Source organism: Xenopus laevis, chromosome 7L, assembly GCF_017654675.1.
Source record: "Xenopus laevis strain J_2021 chromosome 7L, Xenopus_laevis_v10.1, whole genome shotgun sequence".
Lineage (NCBI taxonomy): Eukaryota > Metazoa > Chordata > Amphibia > Anura > Pipidae > Xenopus > Xenopus laevis.
Genome location: NC_054383.1, coordinates 116,804,509 through 116,825,765, shown reverse-complemented (window position 1 = coordinate 116,825,765; position 21,257 = coordinate 116,804,509). Strand labels below are relative to the sequence as shown.

Genomic DNA, 21,257 nt, shown 5'->3' with positions numbered 1-21,257 from the left:
TTGCTCCATTTAAAGCTAGGGCCTTTATGGCCTGCATTCTGTTCTGTCTGTCATTTACATTTGATGCCATAATTCATATCAGGGTATGTTGTGAGTGTATTACTGGAACTTAAAGTTAAAAGTTGAAAATTAAAAAAATCAGAATCGGGTACATATAGTTTTCAGTGTTATTCAGAATAATTACACTGTTATAAATCAAACTTAGGGATAGTCTCCGTTGGATTCAGTGGCTCAGGGTGGATGCCAAACCTCGCAGCTCCCATATAGACCAAATATTGAGAAAATGTTCTGTCTTCTTTTGAATATGGGCTATATTCGACTCAATGATTCTATTGCTGTTTACTCTGTAAAGGATTTCGGCAAGTGTAGGTATTGTTGGATTTTTCCACTTAGCAGCAATAGCTAGCCGTGTGGCTGTCAGCACTTGGTTGATTAATACTTGTCATAGAAGTATGATAGGATCTAATGGCACTGGTTGGGATATCAGTTGACTTAAAGGGGACCCGTCACCCAAAAAAATTATTCTAAATCCTATTTTATCACATTAGTTAAGCAAAATGAACATTAATTAAACTATATAAATTATTTGGATCTTGTTTCCTTCAGTCTGGGAACTCATAATTATAGCAAGCAGGCAGGAGCCATTTTGTGGACACTGTTATTAAGACAAGCCTTGTATCCGCTCGAATCTTGTTTGTGCACCAGAATGGGGGACCTGATGTCCATCCCCATGTCCTGGTTACACAATTAAATAGTGAAGAGAACTGGGGGGAATGTGGGGAGAGCAGTGACATCTAGGAAGTGCTGAATGGAAAGTGAAAGTAATTGTCTGCCCCGCCTCTATGGCTAAGGCATATATTTGATTGACAGCTGAGATTTTTAAATGAGTTTGCAACAGCTATGAATGTTTCAATAAAAAATAGAAATTGGATTTCATCTTAAATTTGAAAAGGACTTTTATTATACAGATTTTTGTGTCTGGGTGACAGGTCCACTTTAAAAGATCTATTACCTGTCTCCATAAAGGCTGAATGAGTGGGCAGTCCCAGAAGACGTGTAGTAGAGTGCCTTGGGTCCCGCAGTTTGGAAATAGTTTGTGTAATCTTTCTTACCAAAAGGTTAGAATTTTGTAAATATGTTCTCTTTGTCGTACACAGGAGACCATACAAGCAGCAGTGTCACATATTTTGGGCCAGTCTTCAGTTGTTACTGGTTGTGGGAGAGCTTGGTCCAATTTTTCCATATATCCCCTGCCAGGACTTTTAACCACACAAAGGTGGCAACCACCCTATGCATATGCTGACCAGGCCCGGATTTGCCTTGCCCTGGCCCTGGGGGAGGCAAAAAATTAAGGGTGGGATTATGGTGAACTGTGCGGCCCCCGTTTGACGGCACTTACGCGAATACGCACATACGCTAGTGGTGAGGGGGAGTGCAGGCAGGCGCTAGGATCGCACGGCCCTGATGCTGACCAAGGGGTTAAATGCTCAAACACTACCCAAATGATGTGTATATTCTAAGCACAAATGTGGTACTACATCTGGAAACTATTTTGCTCAAGATTCGCATGCTTTCCTCCATATAAAACAATATTTTCAATATAAAACCAAAAAGTCAAATGACACTAACAACCAGCAGCATATGTGCTACTTATTCCATGTTGATTCAGCTGTTGTGCGGAGATTTCAATAAGCATTAAATAAGTAGCACATATGCTGACTGTGAGTGTCATCTGACTTTTTGGCTTTATTTTGAACAAGGGGGTATTCTTCCCCACTGAAGTTAATCTCGACAACAAATCGTTTTAATGTTTGTATAATGATAGGAAAAGTAATTTTCTTATATGCTGCCTGTTTATATTATTTGCACTACCAGTTCTGACTCTTGAAACTATTTATCAAAGGGCATTTGATAAAAGAAGACCTGACTTCTGTTATATTATTTCAGGAGTCGGGACTGACTATAAACAGATAAAATCTGGAAAGTTGCATTTCTTTTCATTCTTGAAAAGATCCAATTGGGTAAGAGATCCCATTTAAAGGAAATGTAAACCATTAAATCATACAAATGTAAAATTGCTCAGAATGCTCTTCTGTGCACTTTTGCAACTACAACTGGGGTTTTTTTTTCTTCAATTTTTCAACAGTATAGAAATAGCACAACAGCACAACCTGCTGGTTATTTTGTCTAAAAGTGGATTGGTTAAAAGTGGATCTCCAAACTAGAAAAGAAATCATGTAAATTTCAAAACTACTTAGAGGAGGTCTCTGGGTCATTTTGTATCAATTTGGTTTGAGGGTTTATATTTCCTAAAGACACACAGAGCTACTAGTAGCAGCTACTTGTCACGGCTACAAAATAGAGAATAGTGCTAATTGTTGCTTAGACAATAAATGGGTTTTAGCAGAGTCAATACCCAATAGAGTCAAGAGCTAATAGTTGCTTAGACAATAAATGGGTTTTAGCAGAGTCAATTCTCACTATTGTCTATGGCAGGATATTTTGTAGCCACAACAAGTAGCTTCTACTAGTAGCTCCAGAGCAGCTACAAAATGCCAAAAAATAACCTGCCATAGACAATGCTTAGAATCGCCTCTGCTAAAACGCACGTAGTATCTTAGCAAAGGCAGTTATCAATATTGCCTGTTTTGTAGCCGTGACAAGTAGCTGCTACTAGTAGCTCTGTGTGACTTTACTGCTGGCGATTTCAGTTATTTTCAATGGAGATGCATTTTTGGTAGATTTGTGCATAAATAATCATGAGCTAGCCACTGCCCTTAAAGGGGAATGAAAGGTTAAAACTAAGTAAGCAGAAAGTTTTATATAAATACACCAGTAAACCTCAAAGTAATGCTGCTCTGAGTCCTGAGTCAAAAGAAACACAGCATTTCTTTCCTTCTATTGTGTACACATGGGCTTCTGTATCAGACTTCCTGTTTTCAGCTTAAACCTCCAGGGCAGGGCTTGAGCATGCTCAGTTTGCTCCCCTCTCCCCCTCCCTTTTCCCCTCGCTGCTGTAATCTGAGCCCAGAGCTATAAGTGAGCAGGCAGGGATTTAGGCAGGAAGTGATGTCACACCAAGCTAATATGGCAGTTGCTATCCTAAACAGAGAGAGCTTTATAGCTGTTTACACAGGTATGGTAAAGCATTCTGCAGAATAAATATAGTGTTATAGCTTGCACTAATCTATTGGCCTTTGTAGCTTTCCTTCTTGCTCAAATTCTGGCTAGTCTCCCCTAGTTATAAAACCCTGTCCTACTTTAAGATCATCCAAGAATCAGATCTCCCAACCTTCCTCTTACACATATCAGCCAAAGCTGATACATTATCTCATTATGAGGCTCATGCCTGACATTGAAGAGGTGTGGCATAACATCTTTAAAGGTGTAGCCAGCTCAACAGAGCCATGAATGGCCCTCTCCAAAGTAGGGAAAACTCCCAGTGTTTTCTAAAGCGTGTACATTAGCATAAGGATATGTCAGTGTATTCTCCCATTCTCAGTACAATTCTGTTATAAAATTAGAGGGTATAGTGGCCCTTTAACTTACAGTTATCATTGGTGCCTGAGGCAGAATCCTGTGTGGGGTTTTATTATTTATAAGCTCAATTTCAGTAGGGTTTCGGAGCTGCCATGCAGCCAGCCAATGACATCCCGCTTCATATAAGTTCTATTCATGGTATAATTCATATTTCACATAGTCCTGTCCTGTGCCGTGTGGATATGGAAATGTGCAAAGCCTTGCTGCCATACAGATTCCCTTCAGTTGCACATAGTGCTAGGGAATATCTGTAAACAAGTGCAAAGTGCAGGTCGGGGGTTAAATAATTATTAAGTGGGGAGGAAAAACATTTTGTTAAAGAAGCAACAAAAAAAAAACACTTCAGAAATCAATTTCCTCTGTAATTTTGTTTTCTCTATTGGACAAACAGAAGCAATTCATCTAAATTGACACAGCAGTTATTTCAGCCCTGTATGCAAAATTATGTTTTCTTTGTTGCAGAAGCGCTGCTTTTTTTTTTTTTTTCTGCACCATACTCCCAGCTCTGGCATCTCCAGACATCATTAATGCTGCCTATGGAAACAGTGTTTATATTTGCACAAAAAAAAATCTCTGTTTCACATGTAAAGCCAAAAATGCTTTTTCCACTCTTTCGGTTGGCACATTTGCTCCCGTTCTCCCTGACCTTCCTCAAAAGGACCAATATGGAAGCAAATTAGTGCCTGTTTTGGTCAGAAACACATGTCCCCCCCCTCATTTGTATTCGAATGGCGTCACTCTCGGAAGGTGCCATCAATAACAGCATTAGTATGTGAGTCGCTTGGCACAAGTCTGCTGTGACTATGAGGGCAGCCTGCTAGGGAATCTCCATCATATCCAAGCCAAATTTAATTCCACGGTTCCCTTGCGTTATTGTATGTAATTCATCAGAGCAGGACCGTATCTACCATGTAAGTACTCACGGCCCATCCCCATTAATGGTCCTGCTATGATCAGTTATATATAATGACACATGGGAACCCTGGATCTACTGGAAATTCTCTAGCAGGCTATTTGTATCTATATGGTAAATACAAAAAATCACTATAAAATTAAAAAACATCTCCCAGCTGCCAGATGGGCCGTTTGTGCATGTGCCAATTCCTGTAAGAAGGGAATGGGCTGAGCCTTGCAGGGCTGGACTGGCAATCTGTGGTTTCTGGCAAATGCCAGAGGGGCTGCTATAAGGTCCCATAGAAAGTCAGTATTTAGTGGGCTGGTGGGGGCTGTTTGGGCCTCTGTGTACCTGAAATGCCAGGGCCTATTTAAATTCTCAGTCCGGATATGGGCTGAGGTCCTGCATAAGAGCAGGCAGAAGGGGCGCAGTGGGTTTTGCAGCATGTATGTAGACAACAACTAAATAGCACTAAAGCATGCTTGATTTTGAATTCACTTTTGCACTTTCTACCAGTGGTGGATTAAAGACATGTGTGACCCCTCGGCTACATATACACAGGCCCCCTTCTAGGCTACTACTGGGTCCAGATACGCAAAGTTCCAGGCACGTGTGCTCCCAAGCGCTCTGAGTTGGGTTTGGCATGTGCGGGCGACATCACTGGATGCACATGCATGTGCCTTGGCTGCCTTCTTCTCCCAGCAGGTGCACCGTCAGGACCCAGCAGCACAAATAAAAATATTCAAATAAAAGAAATAATAATTGAACAAAAGTTAGATGGGCCCCTAGGCTATAGCTTAGGTCAGTGATCAAACCAGTAGCTTGTGAGCAACATGTTGCTCTCCAAACCCTTGGATGTCGCTCCCAGTTGCCTTAAAGCAGGTGCTTATTTTTGAATTCCAGGCTTGGAGGCAAGTTTTATTTGTATAAAAACCAGGTGTACTGCCAAACAGAGCCTCAATGTAGGTTGATAATTCACAAAGGGCTACCAAATGGCCAATCACAGCACTTATTTCGCACCCCAAGAACATTTTTCATGCTAGTGTTGCTCCCCAACTCCTTTTACTTCTGAATGTTGCTCACGGGTTTAAAAGGTTGGGGATCCCTGGCTTAGGGTATCCCGTGCATTAATCAGCCCCTGCTTTCTACTTGCACTTGCTTTCATAAAACATGTCCTCTTTTTCTATGTGTATCTATGTAGCACTGCAAACTCCCTGCATTGGTTACATTACAGCAGTAATTCCTATCCAGTGGCTCATGAGCAACATGTTGCCCACCAACAACTTAATGTTGCTCCCAGTACCCAAAGCAGGTGCTTATTTTTAATTCCAGGCTTGGAGACATGTTTAATTGCAGAAAAACTAGGTATACTGCTATACAGAGTCTCATGTTGGCTAACAGGCCACATAAGGGCCATCAAATAGCCAATAATAGCCTTTACTTAGCATGCCAGGGACTTTTTTCATGCTTGTGTTGCTCCCCAACTCTTCTTACATTTGAATGTGGCTCATGAGTAAAAAAGGTTGGGGACCCCCACATAACAGGTACCTGGCTGGTATTCTATTGACTTATCTAATAGGTAAAACTGCTGCTTGACACCCTATGCTCCCCTGTAAAAGAGCTTCCCAGTAAGGCAGCTGAGGACAATAGAAAGCCCTGGCCTTCCTACAGCAGCAGCCTAAAGGCATTCATTCACATGCCTCCTTGAATATCTCCTACTGATTAGAGCTGCATTTCTAAATCACTGCCATCGATCGGCCCCAGATCCCTCTGCCAGGCAAAGCGTTAGCCCTGTAACCTATTGCCATTGATCGTTCTCACATCCCACGGAACGTAGAAAGCGCAGTTGGTTGCTAAGCAAAACGGCTCCGTCTGACAGCAGATATTGATGATACTGTGATCTAATGTATTTTCTAGCACTTAGGTTAATACCGAAAAGAATTAGTTTAGTCTTCCAAGATGTGTATCATCTCCTCTGCTTTGTATGGGGCAATGGTTCTTTCAAGAAACACTGGCTCGTTTATTTGTAGAAGTTGCTCTAACAGAAAAAAAGGGCAAGTAAAGGAATTTGTCATTAACTGGCTTGGGGAAGGAAAGGAAGAGAGAAGAGGAAATAGAGGAATCTATAGCAACCGTGTAAATATTTAAGCACCTCATCCATTCCAAGCAGCACACAATCCCAATGGGCCACAACTCTTGGGATAGGGGGATGGCTATGGGCACCAAAATGGCTGTGGGCGTGGAAAAGGGGTGTACTGCAAAATTGCCTTTTATTACATTACCTGTTTTAATCCAGCAGGATCAGAAATTCCCATCCTTTGTTACTGTATCCATTTTTGTGCCTATAGCGCTCCCCTATATTGATCACTAGAGAACCCTCTTACTGCAGCAGCATCAGAAATGGAGACGTCAGTGTTCCTGAGCAATGCCCACTGACTGGCACAAGTATTCGCTATAGGCACTGTTCCCATTAAAGTAAATGTGAGGCAGCTGTGCTAATCAAAAACACATAAAATCCATGGAACGCTCACTGGTCCCTAATGAAATCTTTGCAAATGTTGTTGCCATTTAGCTACATTAGCAGACCAACTGCATGGGCATAAATGCATGAGCGTAAAGGAGGACAGGCCCCTGTTTTGGGAACGCTTCTCCATCAGTAACTGAGTAGATACACAAGCGAGTTGGGTTCTGCATTATTCTGTTTGTATGGAGTGTTTAGTGGGCTGCTCACGGGTGCCGGCTCTCCCTGCAATGCATTTCACCCACACCTGCTGTGATATCAATAATAAAAATACCTACTCTTTCATCTTCAAAGCTGGATGTGGGGGATGTATGAGGCAGGATTGCAGATAAAATTATAAGGAAGTTATATGTATTACATAAATGTATTTAGATATCTGCAATTGCAGCTTGCAGTAAGGACATAGTGCCTGTTTGCTATAAATGGACTGTACACATTGGCAGCCAACTCCAGCTGTTTATCCAGTGTATAGTGACTCTAAGGTACTGAACATATCTGATTGGGGATTGGCCAAATATAAGAGGCAAGCTTGAAATTCCCATTGCCCACAAACCCTGTTGAGCCCTTCGGTGCCACCCTCCCTGCACAGACCCCCATTGTGATCCAAACATTGACCCAGAAGACAAATAATCAGATCTGTTTCCAATTTGACCCTTGAAATTGGTGTACAAATTGGGAACCTTGCCAACAGTGTATCTTTTTGTGTATGGCCTCAAGAAAGGGACACTATGCTTCCTTATTCCTTGATAACGACTGGAAATGTGCCCCATGGAACCTTGGTACTGTATAACCCTGTTATATAAATTCAGAGACCCACTTGTGACATATTTCTCTGTAAGTAAAAAGTGCACCCTTCCCATGACTGGCTTTCGTTGGCACTTGATACTGCTATGTACCATAATCCCAAATCCATTAAGCCATCGGCCAGTCGTTCTGTATACAATTCAGTGCATGTTTCCCTTCCCCGTGTGTCTATAACATCCCATTTATCAGCTCATCTGACATGGAGCTGCCTAGTACAGCAGTTTATCTAAATAGCTCAGTGGCGTGGAAACATCCGGCATGGATTTTCTGGCCTAATTTCCTGTAGCAAACACAAAGACTGGACCTTCAATGTTGCTGCAAGGTGACTAGTGAAAAGCACAAGTCCAGCAAGAAAGGTTCTTATTTATCGCTGCTCTGTACATGTAAATTTAGGGGTGTGGTGGTTAACATCACAACAGGGCCTCTGGAAGCAAAGAACCCTTCATGGGGACAAATTAAATCCCTCTCCTGGGGAAGGGGCCAATGCCTAATCTCACATACAAGAGCTGATGGGTATCGAAGGAAAGAGAGGTAGGATTATGGAAGTATAAGTTAAAGGGATACTGTCATGGGAAAAAAACATTTTTTCAAAATGAATCAGTTAATAGTGCTGCTCCAGCAGAATTCTGGACTGAAATCCATTTCTCAAAAGAGCAAACAGATTTTTCTATATTCAATTTTGAAATCTGACATGGGGCTAGACATTTTGTCAATTTCCCAGCTGCCCCAAGTCATGTGACTTGTGCTCTGATAAACTTCAATCACTCTTTACTGCTGTACTGCAAGTTGGAGTGATATCACCCCCTCCCTTTTCTCCCCCAGCAGCCAAACAAAAGAACAATGGGAAGGTAACCAGATAACAGCTCCCTAACACAAGATAACAGCTGCCTGGTAGATCTAAGAACAGCACTCAATAGTAAAAACCCATGTCCCACTGAGACACATTCAGTTACATTGAGAAGGAAAAACAGCAGCCTGCCAGAAAGCATTTCTCTCCTAACGTGCAGGCACAAGTCACATGACCAAGGGCAGCTGGGAAATTGACAAAATGTCTAGCCCCATGTCAGATTTCAAAATTGAATATAAAAAAAAATCTATTTGCTCTTTTGAGAAATGGATTACAGTGCAGAATTTTGCTGGAGCAGCACTATTAACTGATTCATTTTGAAAACATTTTTTTTCCCATGACAGTATCCCTTTAACTCAAAGGTGAACAACCCCTTTAAGCACAGTGGGGCTTATTCACTAACATCGGTGTTAAATTGCAACCAGGGAAGTTGATAAATGTAAAAATATAAAAGCAAAGTTCAAATTGGTTGCTTTAGGCAACTTTTATGCATTTATGCTCTGAAACTAGACCATCACAATAGTGCAGAGAGAGTAATAGCATTCTCTGTACTGTAAGAGCCATATGTCTGGTAAAAAAAACCATGAATTTTAGCTTTTTTCTGTACTTCATTATCACTCAATTTACAAAGTCTCCAGCACTAAATGCTATATATAAATACATTACTTTTATAATTAAAAAAAAAACATTCTGTTCTCCTGAAGCCGGCTTTTTTTTTTTCTTTAATTATCAAGCAGAAGATTTCACAATATCACTTTGAGTGCGAATTGCATCTGTGTGCGGGGGCTGATAACTATTTCCATGTCGCTTCTTTGGGAAAGTTTTTTCATTGTTTTTCAACAGTTTCGTCTGGTTTCTTATTTATAATCTGGGCTTGATCAGGGAATAATATCTTGTCATGTAATGGTTTCTATATTAGCCATTTAGAGCCTTTGGACACAGTATGGACCCAGGCACACCACTAATCCTCCATTAACACCACAACCCAATCCACTTGGGCCAGTCCGGATGACCATGGGACCATTGGGACATATGTGCTCAATGCTGTGGAGTTCACTGGACACGTTCTTACCTGGAGAGGGGGTAATGTCTAGGTCCCTATACCCTATTTTCAGTGGGGTATGTAATAATTAAGTATTATAGTCACAGTCTGTAACCTTTAATTTTGGGGCTCATGCAATCACCTCCTCTGGCCCCATTCCGTACCCCTGTTTGGCCTTTTACCCAATCCAGGGGAGCCTTGCCAGCCCCATGTGTAGTCAGTGCTTATATAAACAAGCAGCACTCATCACTTAGACCCAGGAATGCACAATAATAACAACTGACTTAGGGCTCCTTATTATCTTCTTAGTGTCTTCTTTGTTCTTTAATTACCAAGGCTTTGATTGGGGGGGCCCTAACCAGGTGGGAACTACCAATGTCTTTTTTTTTTTTACTATTTATAAAGATTTTCACTGAAAAGATCCCCATGAATCTGAATGCAGAAAGTAGGAGGCCATAGTCCCACCACAGATAAAAAGAAGGTGAAAAGGTAGAAGGAGAGTGACCTTGTTTTGTTGGTGGGTTCCTACACATTTCTATGGTAATCCCATGCACTAATAACCCTGCTGGCTTTGGCATTTTCAACGGATAATTGTCTGACCCAAAAGTGCACCTAAGGGTGTAGGAGAGAATCAACTTGTGTGTCATTAACATTTGGGGGTGGGGCAATTTTGTGGTCCTTAGTGCTCTAGCATTTGCACCCAGGGTAACGCTAAATAAGGCCCATGAGCCACTCTAAGGCAATCTAATGCATTTTCAACACATGGCAACACCTTCAACAGTGAGAAGTTTATGGCCCTAGGAGTCTGATTAAAGGGCAACTAAAGCCCCTTTCAAAGTGCTGCTTAGTTCATAGTCACTAAAGTACCACCTGCTGTGTAATGAAGCCACATGAATCTTAACTGGATACTATTACAGGAAAACATGTTTTTTTCAAAACACATCAGTTAATAGTGCTGCTCCAGCTGTATTCTGCACTGAAATCCATTTTTATAAAGAGCAAACTGATTTTTTTTACATTTAATTTTCAAATCTGACATGGGTTTAGACAGTGTCGGACTGGGACACCAGGGGCCCACCCAAAAGCATTCGACCAGGGCCCCACTTTCAGTATTATTATTCCTCTTCTTTACATACTATAATTTATTATTCCATCTATTTAGCCTCTTTATTCCCAAAGAAATAAGGAATGGCCATGATATAGGCCAAATGTTTAGCAGCATGAGGGGCCACTGACACCTGTTTTCCTGGTATCATGGTGCCAGTCTGACACTGGGTACAGACATATTGTCAGTTTTCCAGCTGCCCCCAACCATGTGACTTTAGTCACTCTTTACTGCAAGTTGAAGTGATATCGCCAATATTACAACTAAAAAATACTTGTTTGTTCAGGAATTACATTATACATACAGTAGTAGAGTGAATTGTCTGCAGTATAAACAGTGTAATTTAGAAATAAAAACTACAAGAAATCTCTTAAAACGCACTTCTTTCGAGAAGCCTACCCTCACTCTGCTTAACTACCAAACGCAACATCACATACAGTACCACATTTCTCACCCACTTAATTCAATCTTGCCCACTCCCACACCTTGTGTATTACTCCCTTCCCTTTAGACTGTATGCCTATGCATAGGGCCTTCCTCACCTTTTTGTACCTGTATTGATTGTGATGTATGTAACTCCATGTGTTCTATGTATATAATTCATGTGATTTAGTTGTATAATCACATTTACTTTACAATGCTATGCAATATGTTGGAGCTATATAAATACATGTTAATAATAATAATGTTAATAACTACACCATAAAAACCATGACAAAATCCCTTTAATTTATTGCTCTTCTCTGGGGCCTGTACCCCAGGTTCTCCCTCCCCAATGACATCATGGGGGGTACATGGCCACTGGGACCTTGCACCCCACTCAGTGCAACTACTTGACCCCCGGCTACTGGGAAAAGGCAAAATAAAAGGTGATTTTGTGGCAGGGCCATAGATAAAGTGCAGCAATATGCTATAATACAAATAAACTAAGCGACACTTTATATAATATGTAATCAACCGAAAATCCTGCTGTGAAATGTTCTCACATCAAGTAATATTTGCAAAGCTACAGCAACAGGTACACGCTACTCTTATATCAATCCTTCATGGATTTATGCATTTATCAATACTTTATTAATTATTTGTCATGCATTAATTTTCCCCAAAAGGACACTAAAATATGAGGACTAAGAATATTGTGGGCATAGTTTATTTGTATTTATATATCAGAAAAAGTACATTACAAGAACCAACTGCGTTATAAAAAAAACTTTATTGTTATATAAAGCAGAGGGTGGTCACTGGCATCCCTTGTGCCCGGCTGATGTTAATAATGACATTATATGAGAAATCAGAATACAATATTCTGGAATAATAGCAATTACACTGGTATCGGGTGATAGGATGCCAACGCTGACAGAGGCTCACCAACCTCACAGCGATAAAGGGAATTTACCAAACAGGGACCTGGAATCCCACTGTCAAGGTGGATACCTCCTATTTATCATAAAGTGGGAGGAGCTTGGCCTGTGGTTATCCTATTCTGATTGGCCTGGTATGCAAATTCAGTTCCCATAATCTGATTAGGGCAGTATCAAAGTTAAGTTCCCATACTTCCATTGCCTCAGATGTATAAGATGTAAGCATATAGTAAGGAGGTTATTTCTACTACTGTATATCTGCATCATGCACTATCCAAGGCAAGGATATCATGCTGTTCTCAGTGTATGTGCAACTACAACTCCCCCAACCCTATGTCAGTTTCTCTCAGACATAAGAATAGTGTCATACTGGATCCTGTAGGAAAATTCTTGGACCTCCTCCAGAAGCATGAGTTAGACAAAATTAAGCAGGACCCACTATACTACTGGGACTCAACTGCCACTGGGTCATCCATCTCTATTATTATACACCAGGTACTGGAGAAACACATTTCACACAACCAAAACAAGTTTGATGGCAAAAGTACAACTAGAAAGCCTTCGCATGTCATCCACCAACAGCTTTGGTTTGGTCTAGGATGCCGGGTAATGTTTATTATTGTTGGAGATCTTTTAATTGCTTATGGTTGCCATGAACCCAAAAGATGGCAAAGGTTCAGAAGTAATGACGCTGCTTGATAGTCAGTAGAAGGATTATTCATTTTGGATTCTTCCACCAACACAAAGTCAGTTCTGATGGACACCAAATGACAACCCAAAATAATGTTAACCAGACAACCCAAACTGCTCCCTGTTGCCACCAATGTAATGCCAGCTTCAAAATATATATATTCATATAGGAATGCAAAATTAAATGACTCCTAATGCCCATTTATTGTGCTCTGTACATGCCCGACTGGGAGAGGATCAAGTGGGAACTATAAACCATCGGCCTTTCTGCTACGGAAATGACAGTGCTTAAAGGACCAGTAACACCAAACATTAAAAAATGATTCATTTGAGCTGGTATTTCTAGATAAAAAATGTATTTTTTTTAAAGTTGACATCATACCTTTCTGTTGTAGTGTGTTTACTGTGTTCGGCCATCTTTTTTCTAAAGTCTATATAAAGCTCCACCCAATTTGCATTTAAAGGAACCTTAGATTATATATATATTTGACCTTCCCCGGAAAAGGGAAATACTGGTTATTTTTCTATAAATATGATCATGCATTCTAAACATAATGCAGACATTTTAATTTCTTGGTGTTAATGGTCCCTTGACATGTTATGAACCCAATGTCTTATAATAATTGGCTAGCCATCATGATATCAATGGAAAGTATTCTCTATTGGGCAATCTTAGCTCATTGCTCATTCCAATGACATTCCAATGACCAATGAAGATAACTGGCTCTGTTGGCATCTCAGGGATAATTACATGTGTAGCTCTCTCAACCAACCGGGCTGAGTTTTATTTCTCCGCTGCAGACTTGCACTGTCATGCATAGCATTCCATGTTCCAAGTTCATTTCATGACTTTATCTCTTATAATAAACACGTTCGCTCCTCATCAATAAGAAAGACAGCGGAAATGTACAAGCCAGGCTTTGGTTATAAAGACCTGTATTTGGTAGCCATGTTTTAGCTCCTGGAGGATAAAATATAGTTTTTGGCAATGCTGGCAGAAAAAGGCTCCATGAAAGATACTGGATCGTCTGCTGGTCAAGAAGATGGAATTTGGAGCTTTGCAGTCTTGTTTATATATAGGCACATCCTAGTGCATAATACTTGCACCAATGCAGCAAAGCACTGCCCTCAATAATCCTTCAACTTCGTGTGGGTTATTCATAATACTTTTCCGCTTTGACAACCTGGCAGTACATCAGCATGGAAAAGATCAACCCAAAGACCTGCAAGTAAAGCACAAGGGAAATGTGGTATGAAACTGGCAGTTCAGGCTGGCAGCTGGTAATGGATTTTTATAGAGAGGCTACCCACCTGTACAACAAGGATGCAGATGCCAAATATCCCCACGGACTGGATATTGGTCTCAACCCATTTCCTCACTTTGTTATAGCATGCCTGAAAGAACAGCACAAGTGTCAATTAAAGAAAATAGATTTTTTTTTTTCCAGTTTTGCTTTCTGAGAACGAGCAGTGTGCTCCGATACCTGTATGGAATGAGATAAATGTGCCACCTAATTAAGGTATATAATGCAAGGCAGAGGAATTTTTTAGCAACTTTTAAGGGGTTATTTACCCCACAGCAGTGCCATTTCAGATGCAATTACCATGTTGTTACCCACAATGCATTGTTTTTTTCCCTCTATAATTTCAGTATCATTGTAGTCATTGGAGGAACTGACCTTATGTAAAAACAAATGCTCTGTAAGGCTACACATTTAGGGGCCCAGTTTTTGGTCAAGATTTTTAGGGGGAAAACTCCAATTTTTTATGGAAAAAAATCCTCAAATTTTTTGAGATTTATCGTACCCCAAAGCTGCTAAAAATCCGAAAATACTCCATGTCAAACCTGTTGAGCGCATGTAAAAGTCATTGGCAGATGTCCCTGAAGTTGTTTCTTGACATTGTGATCGGCATTGGATAATCCAAAAAAGTCAAGTTTTCACAAAAATAATAATTCAATAAAATCAAGTTTTCGGGAGCATCAATCATACGATACGAATTGACACTTGCTTTTGTTGCGACATTTTGTCGCTCCGATTTTTGAAGAATAATGATAAGTTCAATAATAAATAAGTTCAATTCATGGAAGGGAGTTTCGTTGACTTTGTTTTCATAAAAAAAATAGATAGATTTGAGTTTTAGTAAAGCAGCTCCATCATGTTAATGCTACTTTATATAACTCGTCTTTCTATACAGACCCTCTCCTATTCATATTCCAGTCTCTTATCCAAATCAATGCATGGTTGCCTGAACTGCATGGTTGCCTGCACTTTAGGATGAACTACTTTCTGGCAGGCTGTTATTTCTCCTACTTAGGGTAAGGACACACGAGGAGATTCAGGGAGATTTTGTCGCCTGGCTACTAATCTCCTTGTCTTTTGAGCAACTATCTCCCTGAACTGCCTCAGCGTTTTTCCCCATAGGCTACAATGAAAAGTTGCCTGCGCTAATGCACACACGGTGATGCGCTTTCAATAGTTGCCCAAAGTTGCCTCAGTGAGGCAATTTCAGGCAACTATTGAAAAAGCATCGCCCTGTGTGCATTAGCGCAGGCGACTTTTCATTGTAGCCTATGGGGAAAAACGCTGAGGCAGTTCAGGGAGATAGTTGCTCAAAAGACAAGGAGATTAGTAGCCAGGCGACAAAATCTCCCTGAATCTCCTCGTGTGTCCTTACCCTTAATGTAACTGAAGAATCAGTCTCAGTGGGAATTGGCTTTTACTATTGAGTGTTGTTTTTAGAGCTACCAGGGAGCTGCTATCTGGTTCCTTCCCATTGTTCTTTTGTTAGGCTGCTGGAGGCGGGGAAGCAGTAAAGAATGACTGAAGTTTATCAGAGCACAAGTCACATGACTGGGGGCAGCTGGGAAACTGACAATATGTCTAGCCCCATGTCAGATTTCAAAATTGAATATAAAAAAAACTGTTTGCTCTTTTGAAAAATGGATTTCAGTTCAGAATACTATTAACTGATGCATTTTGAGAAAAAACATGTTTTCCCATGACAGTATCCCTTTAATTTTCACTCTAAGTGAACTTATAGTCACTGCACTAGGCCCCGCTATGGTGGGAAGGTAGGAGTCTAAAAATGGCCATACACTTGAAGATCTGCTTGTTTGGCAACCTTGCCCTTGAGGTGGGTGATATCGGATTGATCTGATCGTTGGTCGCTATTCACACAAAAGAACATGTGCAGTACAAGAAATCATAGGGAATATTCCCAACTTTTTCTGCAGCGCCCCCCTCTATATGAGGAACCCAGAACAGTGAGAGCTACTGCATCCCCTAAACACAGCTCTGACATTCAAAACCATTGTGAAACCAGTGTTAGGCTTTGGCCTGTAACATCTCCAGTTTTTTATCGCCAGAGCCAAGCAATGAACTATGGAACCACACTGGATACACAGTAAATACTAAACAATCTGTAACTGTGAGGCATCCCTCAGTCTATTTGTTTCCATTTGCAATTGTACAAATCTAGTTTGACTTTCATGTTAGGCAAAAGACAAGATCTATTCTGACAGGAGGGCACAGGGACAGCAGAAAACAATTACTCCAAGTGCTCCAGACAACGAGCATTCAGCAGGGTATTTATCAGACAGCCGAGCAAGCAGCCATCCACTCAAGTGTGAAAAAATAAGTATCAATCCATAGACAAACAGACTATCGAGAGACAGAGGGGTTTCAGGCATTAATTGCAGAGACCTGGGTGGCTGAGCCTCACGTTGATGTATAGAGCTTGTGTTGTACGCACACATTAAGCCTGATGAAGCATGCATACCTGGCAGCGGACACATACGTTTGCACTACATTGTTCCAGTCTCTATAGATACCAGTATTGCCTGTGGGATTCCAGCCTCTAGTCAGTGTGCAGTGATGAAAGAGAAAAGACAACGCTGGGTAGAAAGTGGGGCAGTGGCACTTGTGTTTACATTCTAACAGTACAAGGATCTGTTATCTGGAAACTCATGACCCAGAAAGCTCTGAATTATGGGAAGGCTGTCTCCCATAGACTCCATTTTATCCAAATAAACTAAACTCTTAAAAATGATTTCCTTTTTCTCTGTTATACTAAGATAGTACCTTGTACTTGATCCAAACTAAGATATAATTAATCCTTATTGGAAGCAACACCAGCCTATTTATTTAAGGTTTACATGATTTTCTAGTAGACTTAAGCTGGCCATAGATGTTGAGATTTTTAAAAGATCAGATCCTCATCGTGAGACCACGATCTTCTCAGAACGATCGTACGAATTTACCATCAACTAAAAAGACCAATTTGCCAGGAAAACAAAGGGGAGCTGCCTGCTTGGTCCTGCAAACATAGACAGATTGCACTGGGACCGACAAAGATTTTTTGACCTGGCAGATCAATTTTCTGACAGATGTCGGCCGAAAAATCGTAAGATGTACGATCGTTCGAATCCCACTAACCGCACGATAATTTCGAAGGATTGGTCAGACTTCCCTAAAATCGGTCGTTCGGCAACAAGAATCGTCGCGTCTATGGGGAGCTTTAAGGTATGAAGATCCAAATTATGGAAAGATCCGTTATCTGGAAAAACCCCAGGTCCCGAGCATTCTGGATAACAGATCCCATACCTGTAGTACTGAGAGTTAGATGTAGTGAACAGCTTCATTCCCTTGCTGCACCCAAAAGACTGCTACTCCCAGGGCCGGACTGGGCTAGTGAGATACCGGCCCAGCCGACCCAGGTCTGCTCCCTGCAATCCACCCGACCACAAATAAAAGTAATTCAACACTGCATGCATGTGTAGTGTAAGGACTGGAAGTTTAAGGAACTGGGTGAGGATAGGTTGGCGGCAGGAGGAGTAATTTGCTACTATGGTGGGGCCCTTGGGGTGGCAGACCTTGTAAGCCCCAGACACCCCCTCCTACCGGCCTATATGTATTCCGCAACGAATCAGAAGTTATGCTAATGACACACAGGCACAGGGTGGTTTGACCATCAGTTTGGGTTTCTTCCAGGTACTTCAGATTCCTTCCACACTCAACAAATAAATAAAATAGATTATTAGCAGAGCTTTGTTAGTATAGTCCCATAGCAACTCAAGCTCATACTGGCATCAATGCAAAATATAAGAGCAGAGCCAGAATTCCTATTCCTCCAACTTAAACCTTTGGCCTTAGCAGCACCAAGACTGGTTGCTGGGAGAGCAGTTATTTTAGAATCTGCCTTATCTTTGCAGCTGTCAGTTGTCAAGGAAAAGGAGAACCCTGGGCAAAATAAGGTGTATCAGAAGTAACAAGAGCCTGAGGGAATTGCTCATTTATCTCAATAAATGTCAGCTGCATAGGGCCATAAATAGCTTCACCAATTAAAGATGGCTGCCTCCGAGCAAGTGAGAACAGGGGAATGCTGCGGGAAGGAAAACAAATCAGCTTCTCTATCCATGAATTCAGTCTGGCCTCACTTGGTTTAGCTAGGCATGGTAGGGGCCTATAAACTGATAAAGACATTTATTTAGGTGCAGTAAGAGCACATTAATGTGGGTGACATGCACTACAGTGTTTCCCTGTAAAATAAGAAAAAATGAAGCCAATTTGCAATATCACTCTCTATCTACACCATACTAAAAGTTAACTCAAATGTGAACAACCCATTTAACAGCCTTTACCTTCTACACTTCCAAGATCGCTGGAACATTGTTGGTGGGATTTGCTCCCATTTCTACATAAGAGCTTGGGCAATGATGTTGGGGACTAGGCTCATATTGCCATTCCAATTTAGTTGGGTTGAGATCATGGCTTCATGTAAGTCAGTCAAGTTCTTCCACTACCACCTCTGCAAACCTAATTTGTAAGGACCTCACACTGCACACAATAATATTACGCTGCTGGAACATAAAAAAGAGAAAGATACCCACATCTTGCCACCAGAGGCTTGGGTTGGACTTGCAGGCAGGACTGTGCTCAGCACAGCAAGTATGAGGCACGCTGTCTTTTGTTTCCAGCCAATCCGAGGCATTCTTTACTCCGCAGCAACGGAACTAAGGGGTAAATTAAAATCACAGCATTGTTAGAAGCTCCCTCCCTTGCTAGTAGCTTTGTTATGCAGTAAGTGCCAATAGGAAGAATAACATAAATCAGCATGCAACAATTGTCCATATATTTAAAGGTAGACAATAAAGGTATGTACCACCAAGTGCTGGGCTGCTGCCCTGCTGTGAATAAGAACCTCACGGTGCTCCATGGAAATTGGGACCAACAATAGCTTCCTAGCTAAATCTGTTCCTCCTTTGAGTACGAGAATGTCATGGGACTTCCCAAAAGACTTCTGTACCATGTATGAACCATCACAGATCTCTTTGGTGTAGGGATGCACCAAATCAACTATTTTGGATCCGGCCAAACCCCCGAATCCTTCGCAAAAGATTCGGCCAAATACCGAACTGAATCCTAATTTGCATATGCAAATTATGGGTGGGAAGGGGAAACATTTTTTACTTCCTTGTTGTGGTGACAAAAAGTCCCTCTTCGCCCCTAATTTGCATATGCAAATTCGGATTCGTTCGGCCGGGCAGAACAGAATCCTGGATTCGGTGCATCCCTGCTTTGGTGACTTCTCATAGCTTGCAGAGAAGCCCCCACTGCACACAAGGCACCTTCCTAACATATCTGATTAGTGTTGGTTCCTTGTGCAGCAATATATCACAGTTTGGTGGTGGAGGATTAGCAATTCTGTAGGATTTATGAACCACAAACATAATGACAGAAGACTGCAATGATTAATGGGCCATCTAAGTGCAACTATCAGGATGCAAGAGGAAAAAATATCATATTATTAGAAGCAGATACAGACTATGTTTTTTCATCTTAACAAGGAAGTTTCTGCCCTTATGCCCAGGGTTGTTTTTAAGGCAGGGTAAAAGAAGTGTATGCTCTGGGGCTCCAAGTATCATTAGGTACCCATCGGCCAGAAACATTATAAACACACATACAACATAGATGTTTCATTTGCCTCATATATTTCCTGTTCTACTGACCTACTGGACGTCGCAGCTGCTGGTGTTAGGGGCAATTGTGTTTAATAACAGCAGGAGGAGTATTCCTGCACTTCCTGACTACTTTCATTTTCAAGTCCCTTTGTCCGCCAGCAAGCCTCTCCAGATGCCCATTTCATGGAGACATAATAGCATACACAGTCCAATGAGTTAGCCCAAAAAGAAATCTTTTTTTTTTCATCACTAAAACAGGATAACTCATAATAGTACCATATGCAGTTGCACCTGGAAGCACAAGTGGCCAATGGATATCCTTAAAGCTATTGTGCTCACCTCAGTCTGCACTATGTCCCAGGCGTTGGTCAAGCCCAGATTTCCTGTCGTGTTATACAACTGAAGACCTTTTTTCAGATCCTCCTGCGCGTAATTATGAAACTGCAAATAAGCACATATGACGCTATGAACAGTGTGCCACAGAGATATGATAAGCCTGCAAATTGCACCCACCGACAGCTGTCCATGCAGGGTACTGACTGTTCCACACAATTCTTTGATTTTTGATCCATATCTTGGCACTCCTATAGTACAATCAAACTAGGCTATGCTTGGACTGTAACTATAGTCCAGAACCACATTCCAACACATTCCCGTTAACTGTAGCCTGTAAGTTCGATCATTGCGCAAACTGCACAGTCCAGTTGGGAATTATACAGATTCAAGACTGCCAGTCTACCTCCTACTTGCCAAACACATAGTTATGGCAGTAGGGCCAACATTTCCAAGATGCCCAACTCTATTGCTTCATCCTTCCTTCCAAAAGTGCAGCACATTTAGAGAGAGAACTGACTTACTGCAAGACGTGCATATATCACTGGATGCCAAGCATGTCATAGGGGTATATATTAACTCTGTTGTGCATGTGTGTGTGTATGGGGGTATACATATGCCTATCACCATTTAGAAATGTATTACGATACAATAGAGGAGAGTGCTTACCTGCTCCGTGTAAGTAAGGAAGAGTGTCATGCTGACCATCTCAAGTAGGAATATAATAAGAAGAATCACAAAGAACTATGGAGAGAAAGCATTCTACATGAGATTGAAGAACTGACAAAATAGCTTGAGACAGTTAAATGATGTCTATTCATTTTAACTTCCAGCATTTTGGTATCTATCTATCTATCTATCTATCTATCTATCTATCTATCTATCTATCATCTATCTATCTAGATTATTAGGATACATTTGGTATTTAGCAATCACTTGGTATATTGGGGCATCAATGATAGTATTTTTTACATGTCACAAACTCTTTGGTTGAAAGTCTGCCAGTATTCACTAAAGGCAGATTTAGGCTCCCTATATGAAGACATATAGTGGCAGAGGTACATTAGACTATAATTAAGTACCTTCCAGGTGCTTCAGGCATACAATATTTTAATGAATGGATCAATAAAGTTTTTTATTTCTGCAATGGCACTTTTT

At 41.1% G+C, this 21,257-nt stretch overlaps 1 protein-coding gene across 1 annotated transcript in view; it reads right to left on the bottom strand.

Annotated features, from left to right (window-relative positions):
- Positions 1-13,201: 13,201 nt before the first annotated feature.
- The window catches only part of MGC80611 (protein), a gene marked incomplete at its 3' end in the record, with an annotated part of 49,132 nt that continues 41,076 nt past the window's right edge, over positions 13,202-21,257 (bottom strand). Inside the window, 5 exon segments of the mRNA NM_001092258.1 lie at positions 13,202-14,028; positions 14,117-14,200; positions 18,696-18,818; positions 20,106-20,207; positions 20,769-20,843. Coding sequence (NP_001085727.1) covers positions 13,960-14,028; positions 14,117-14,200; positions 18,696-18,818; positions 20,106-20,207; positions 20,769-20,843 — 453 coding nt within the window.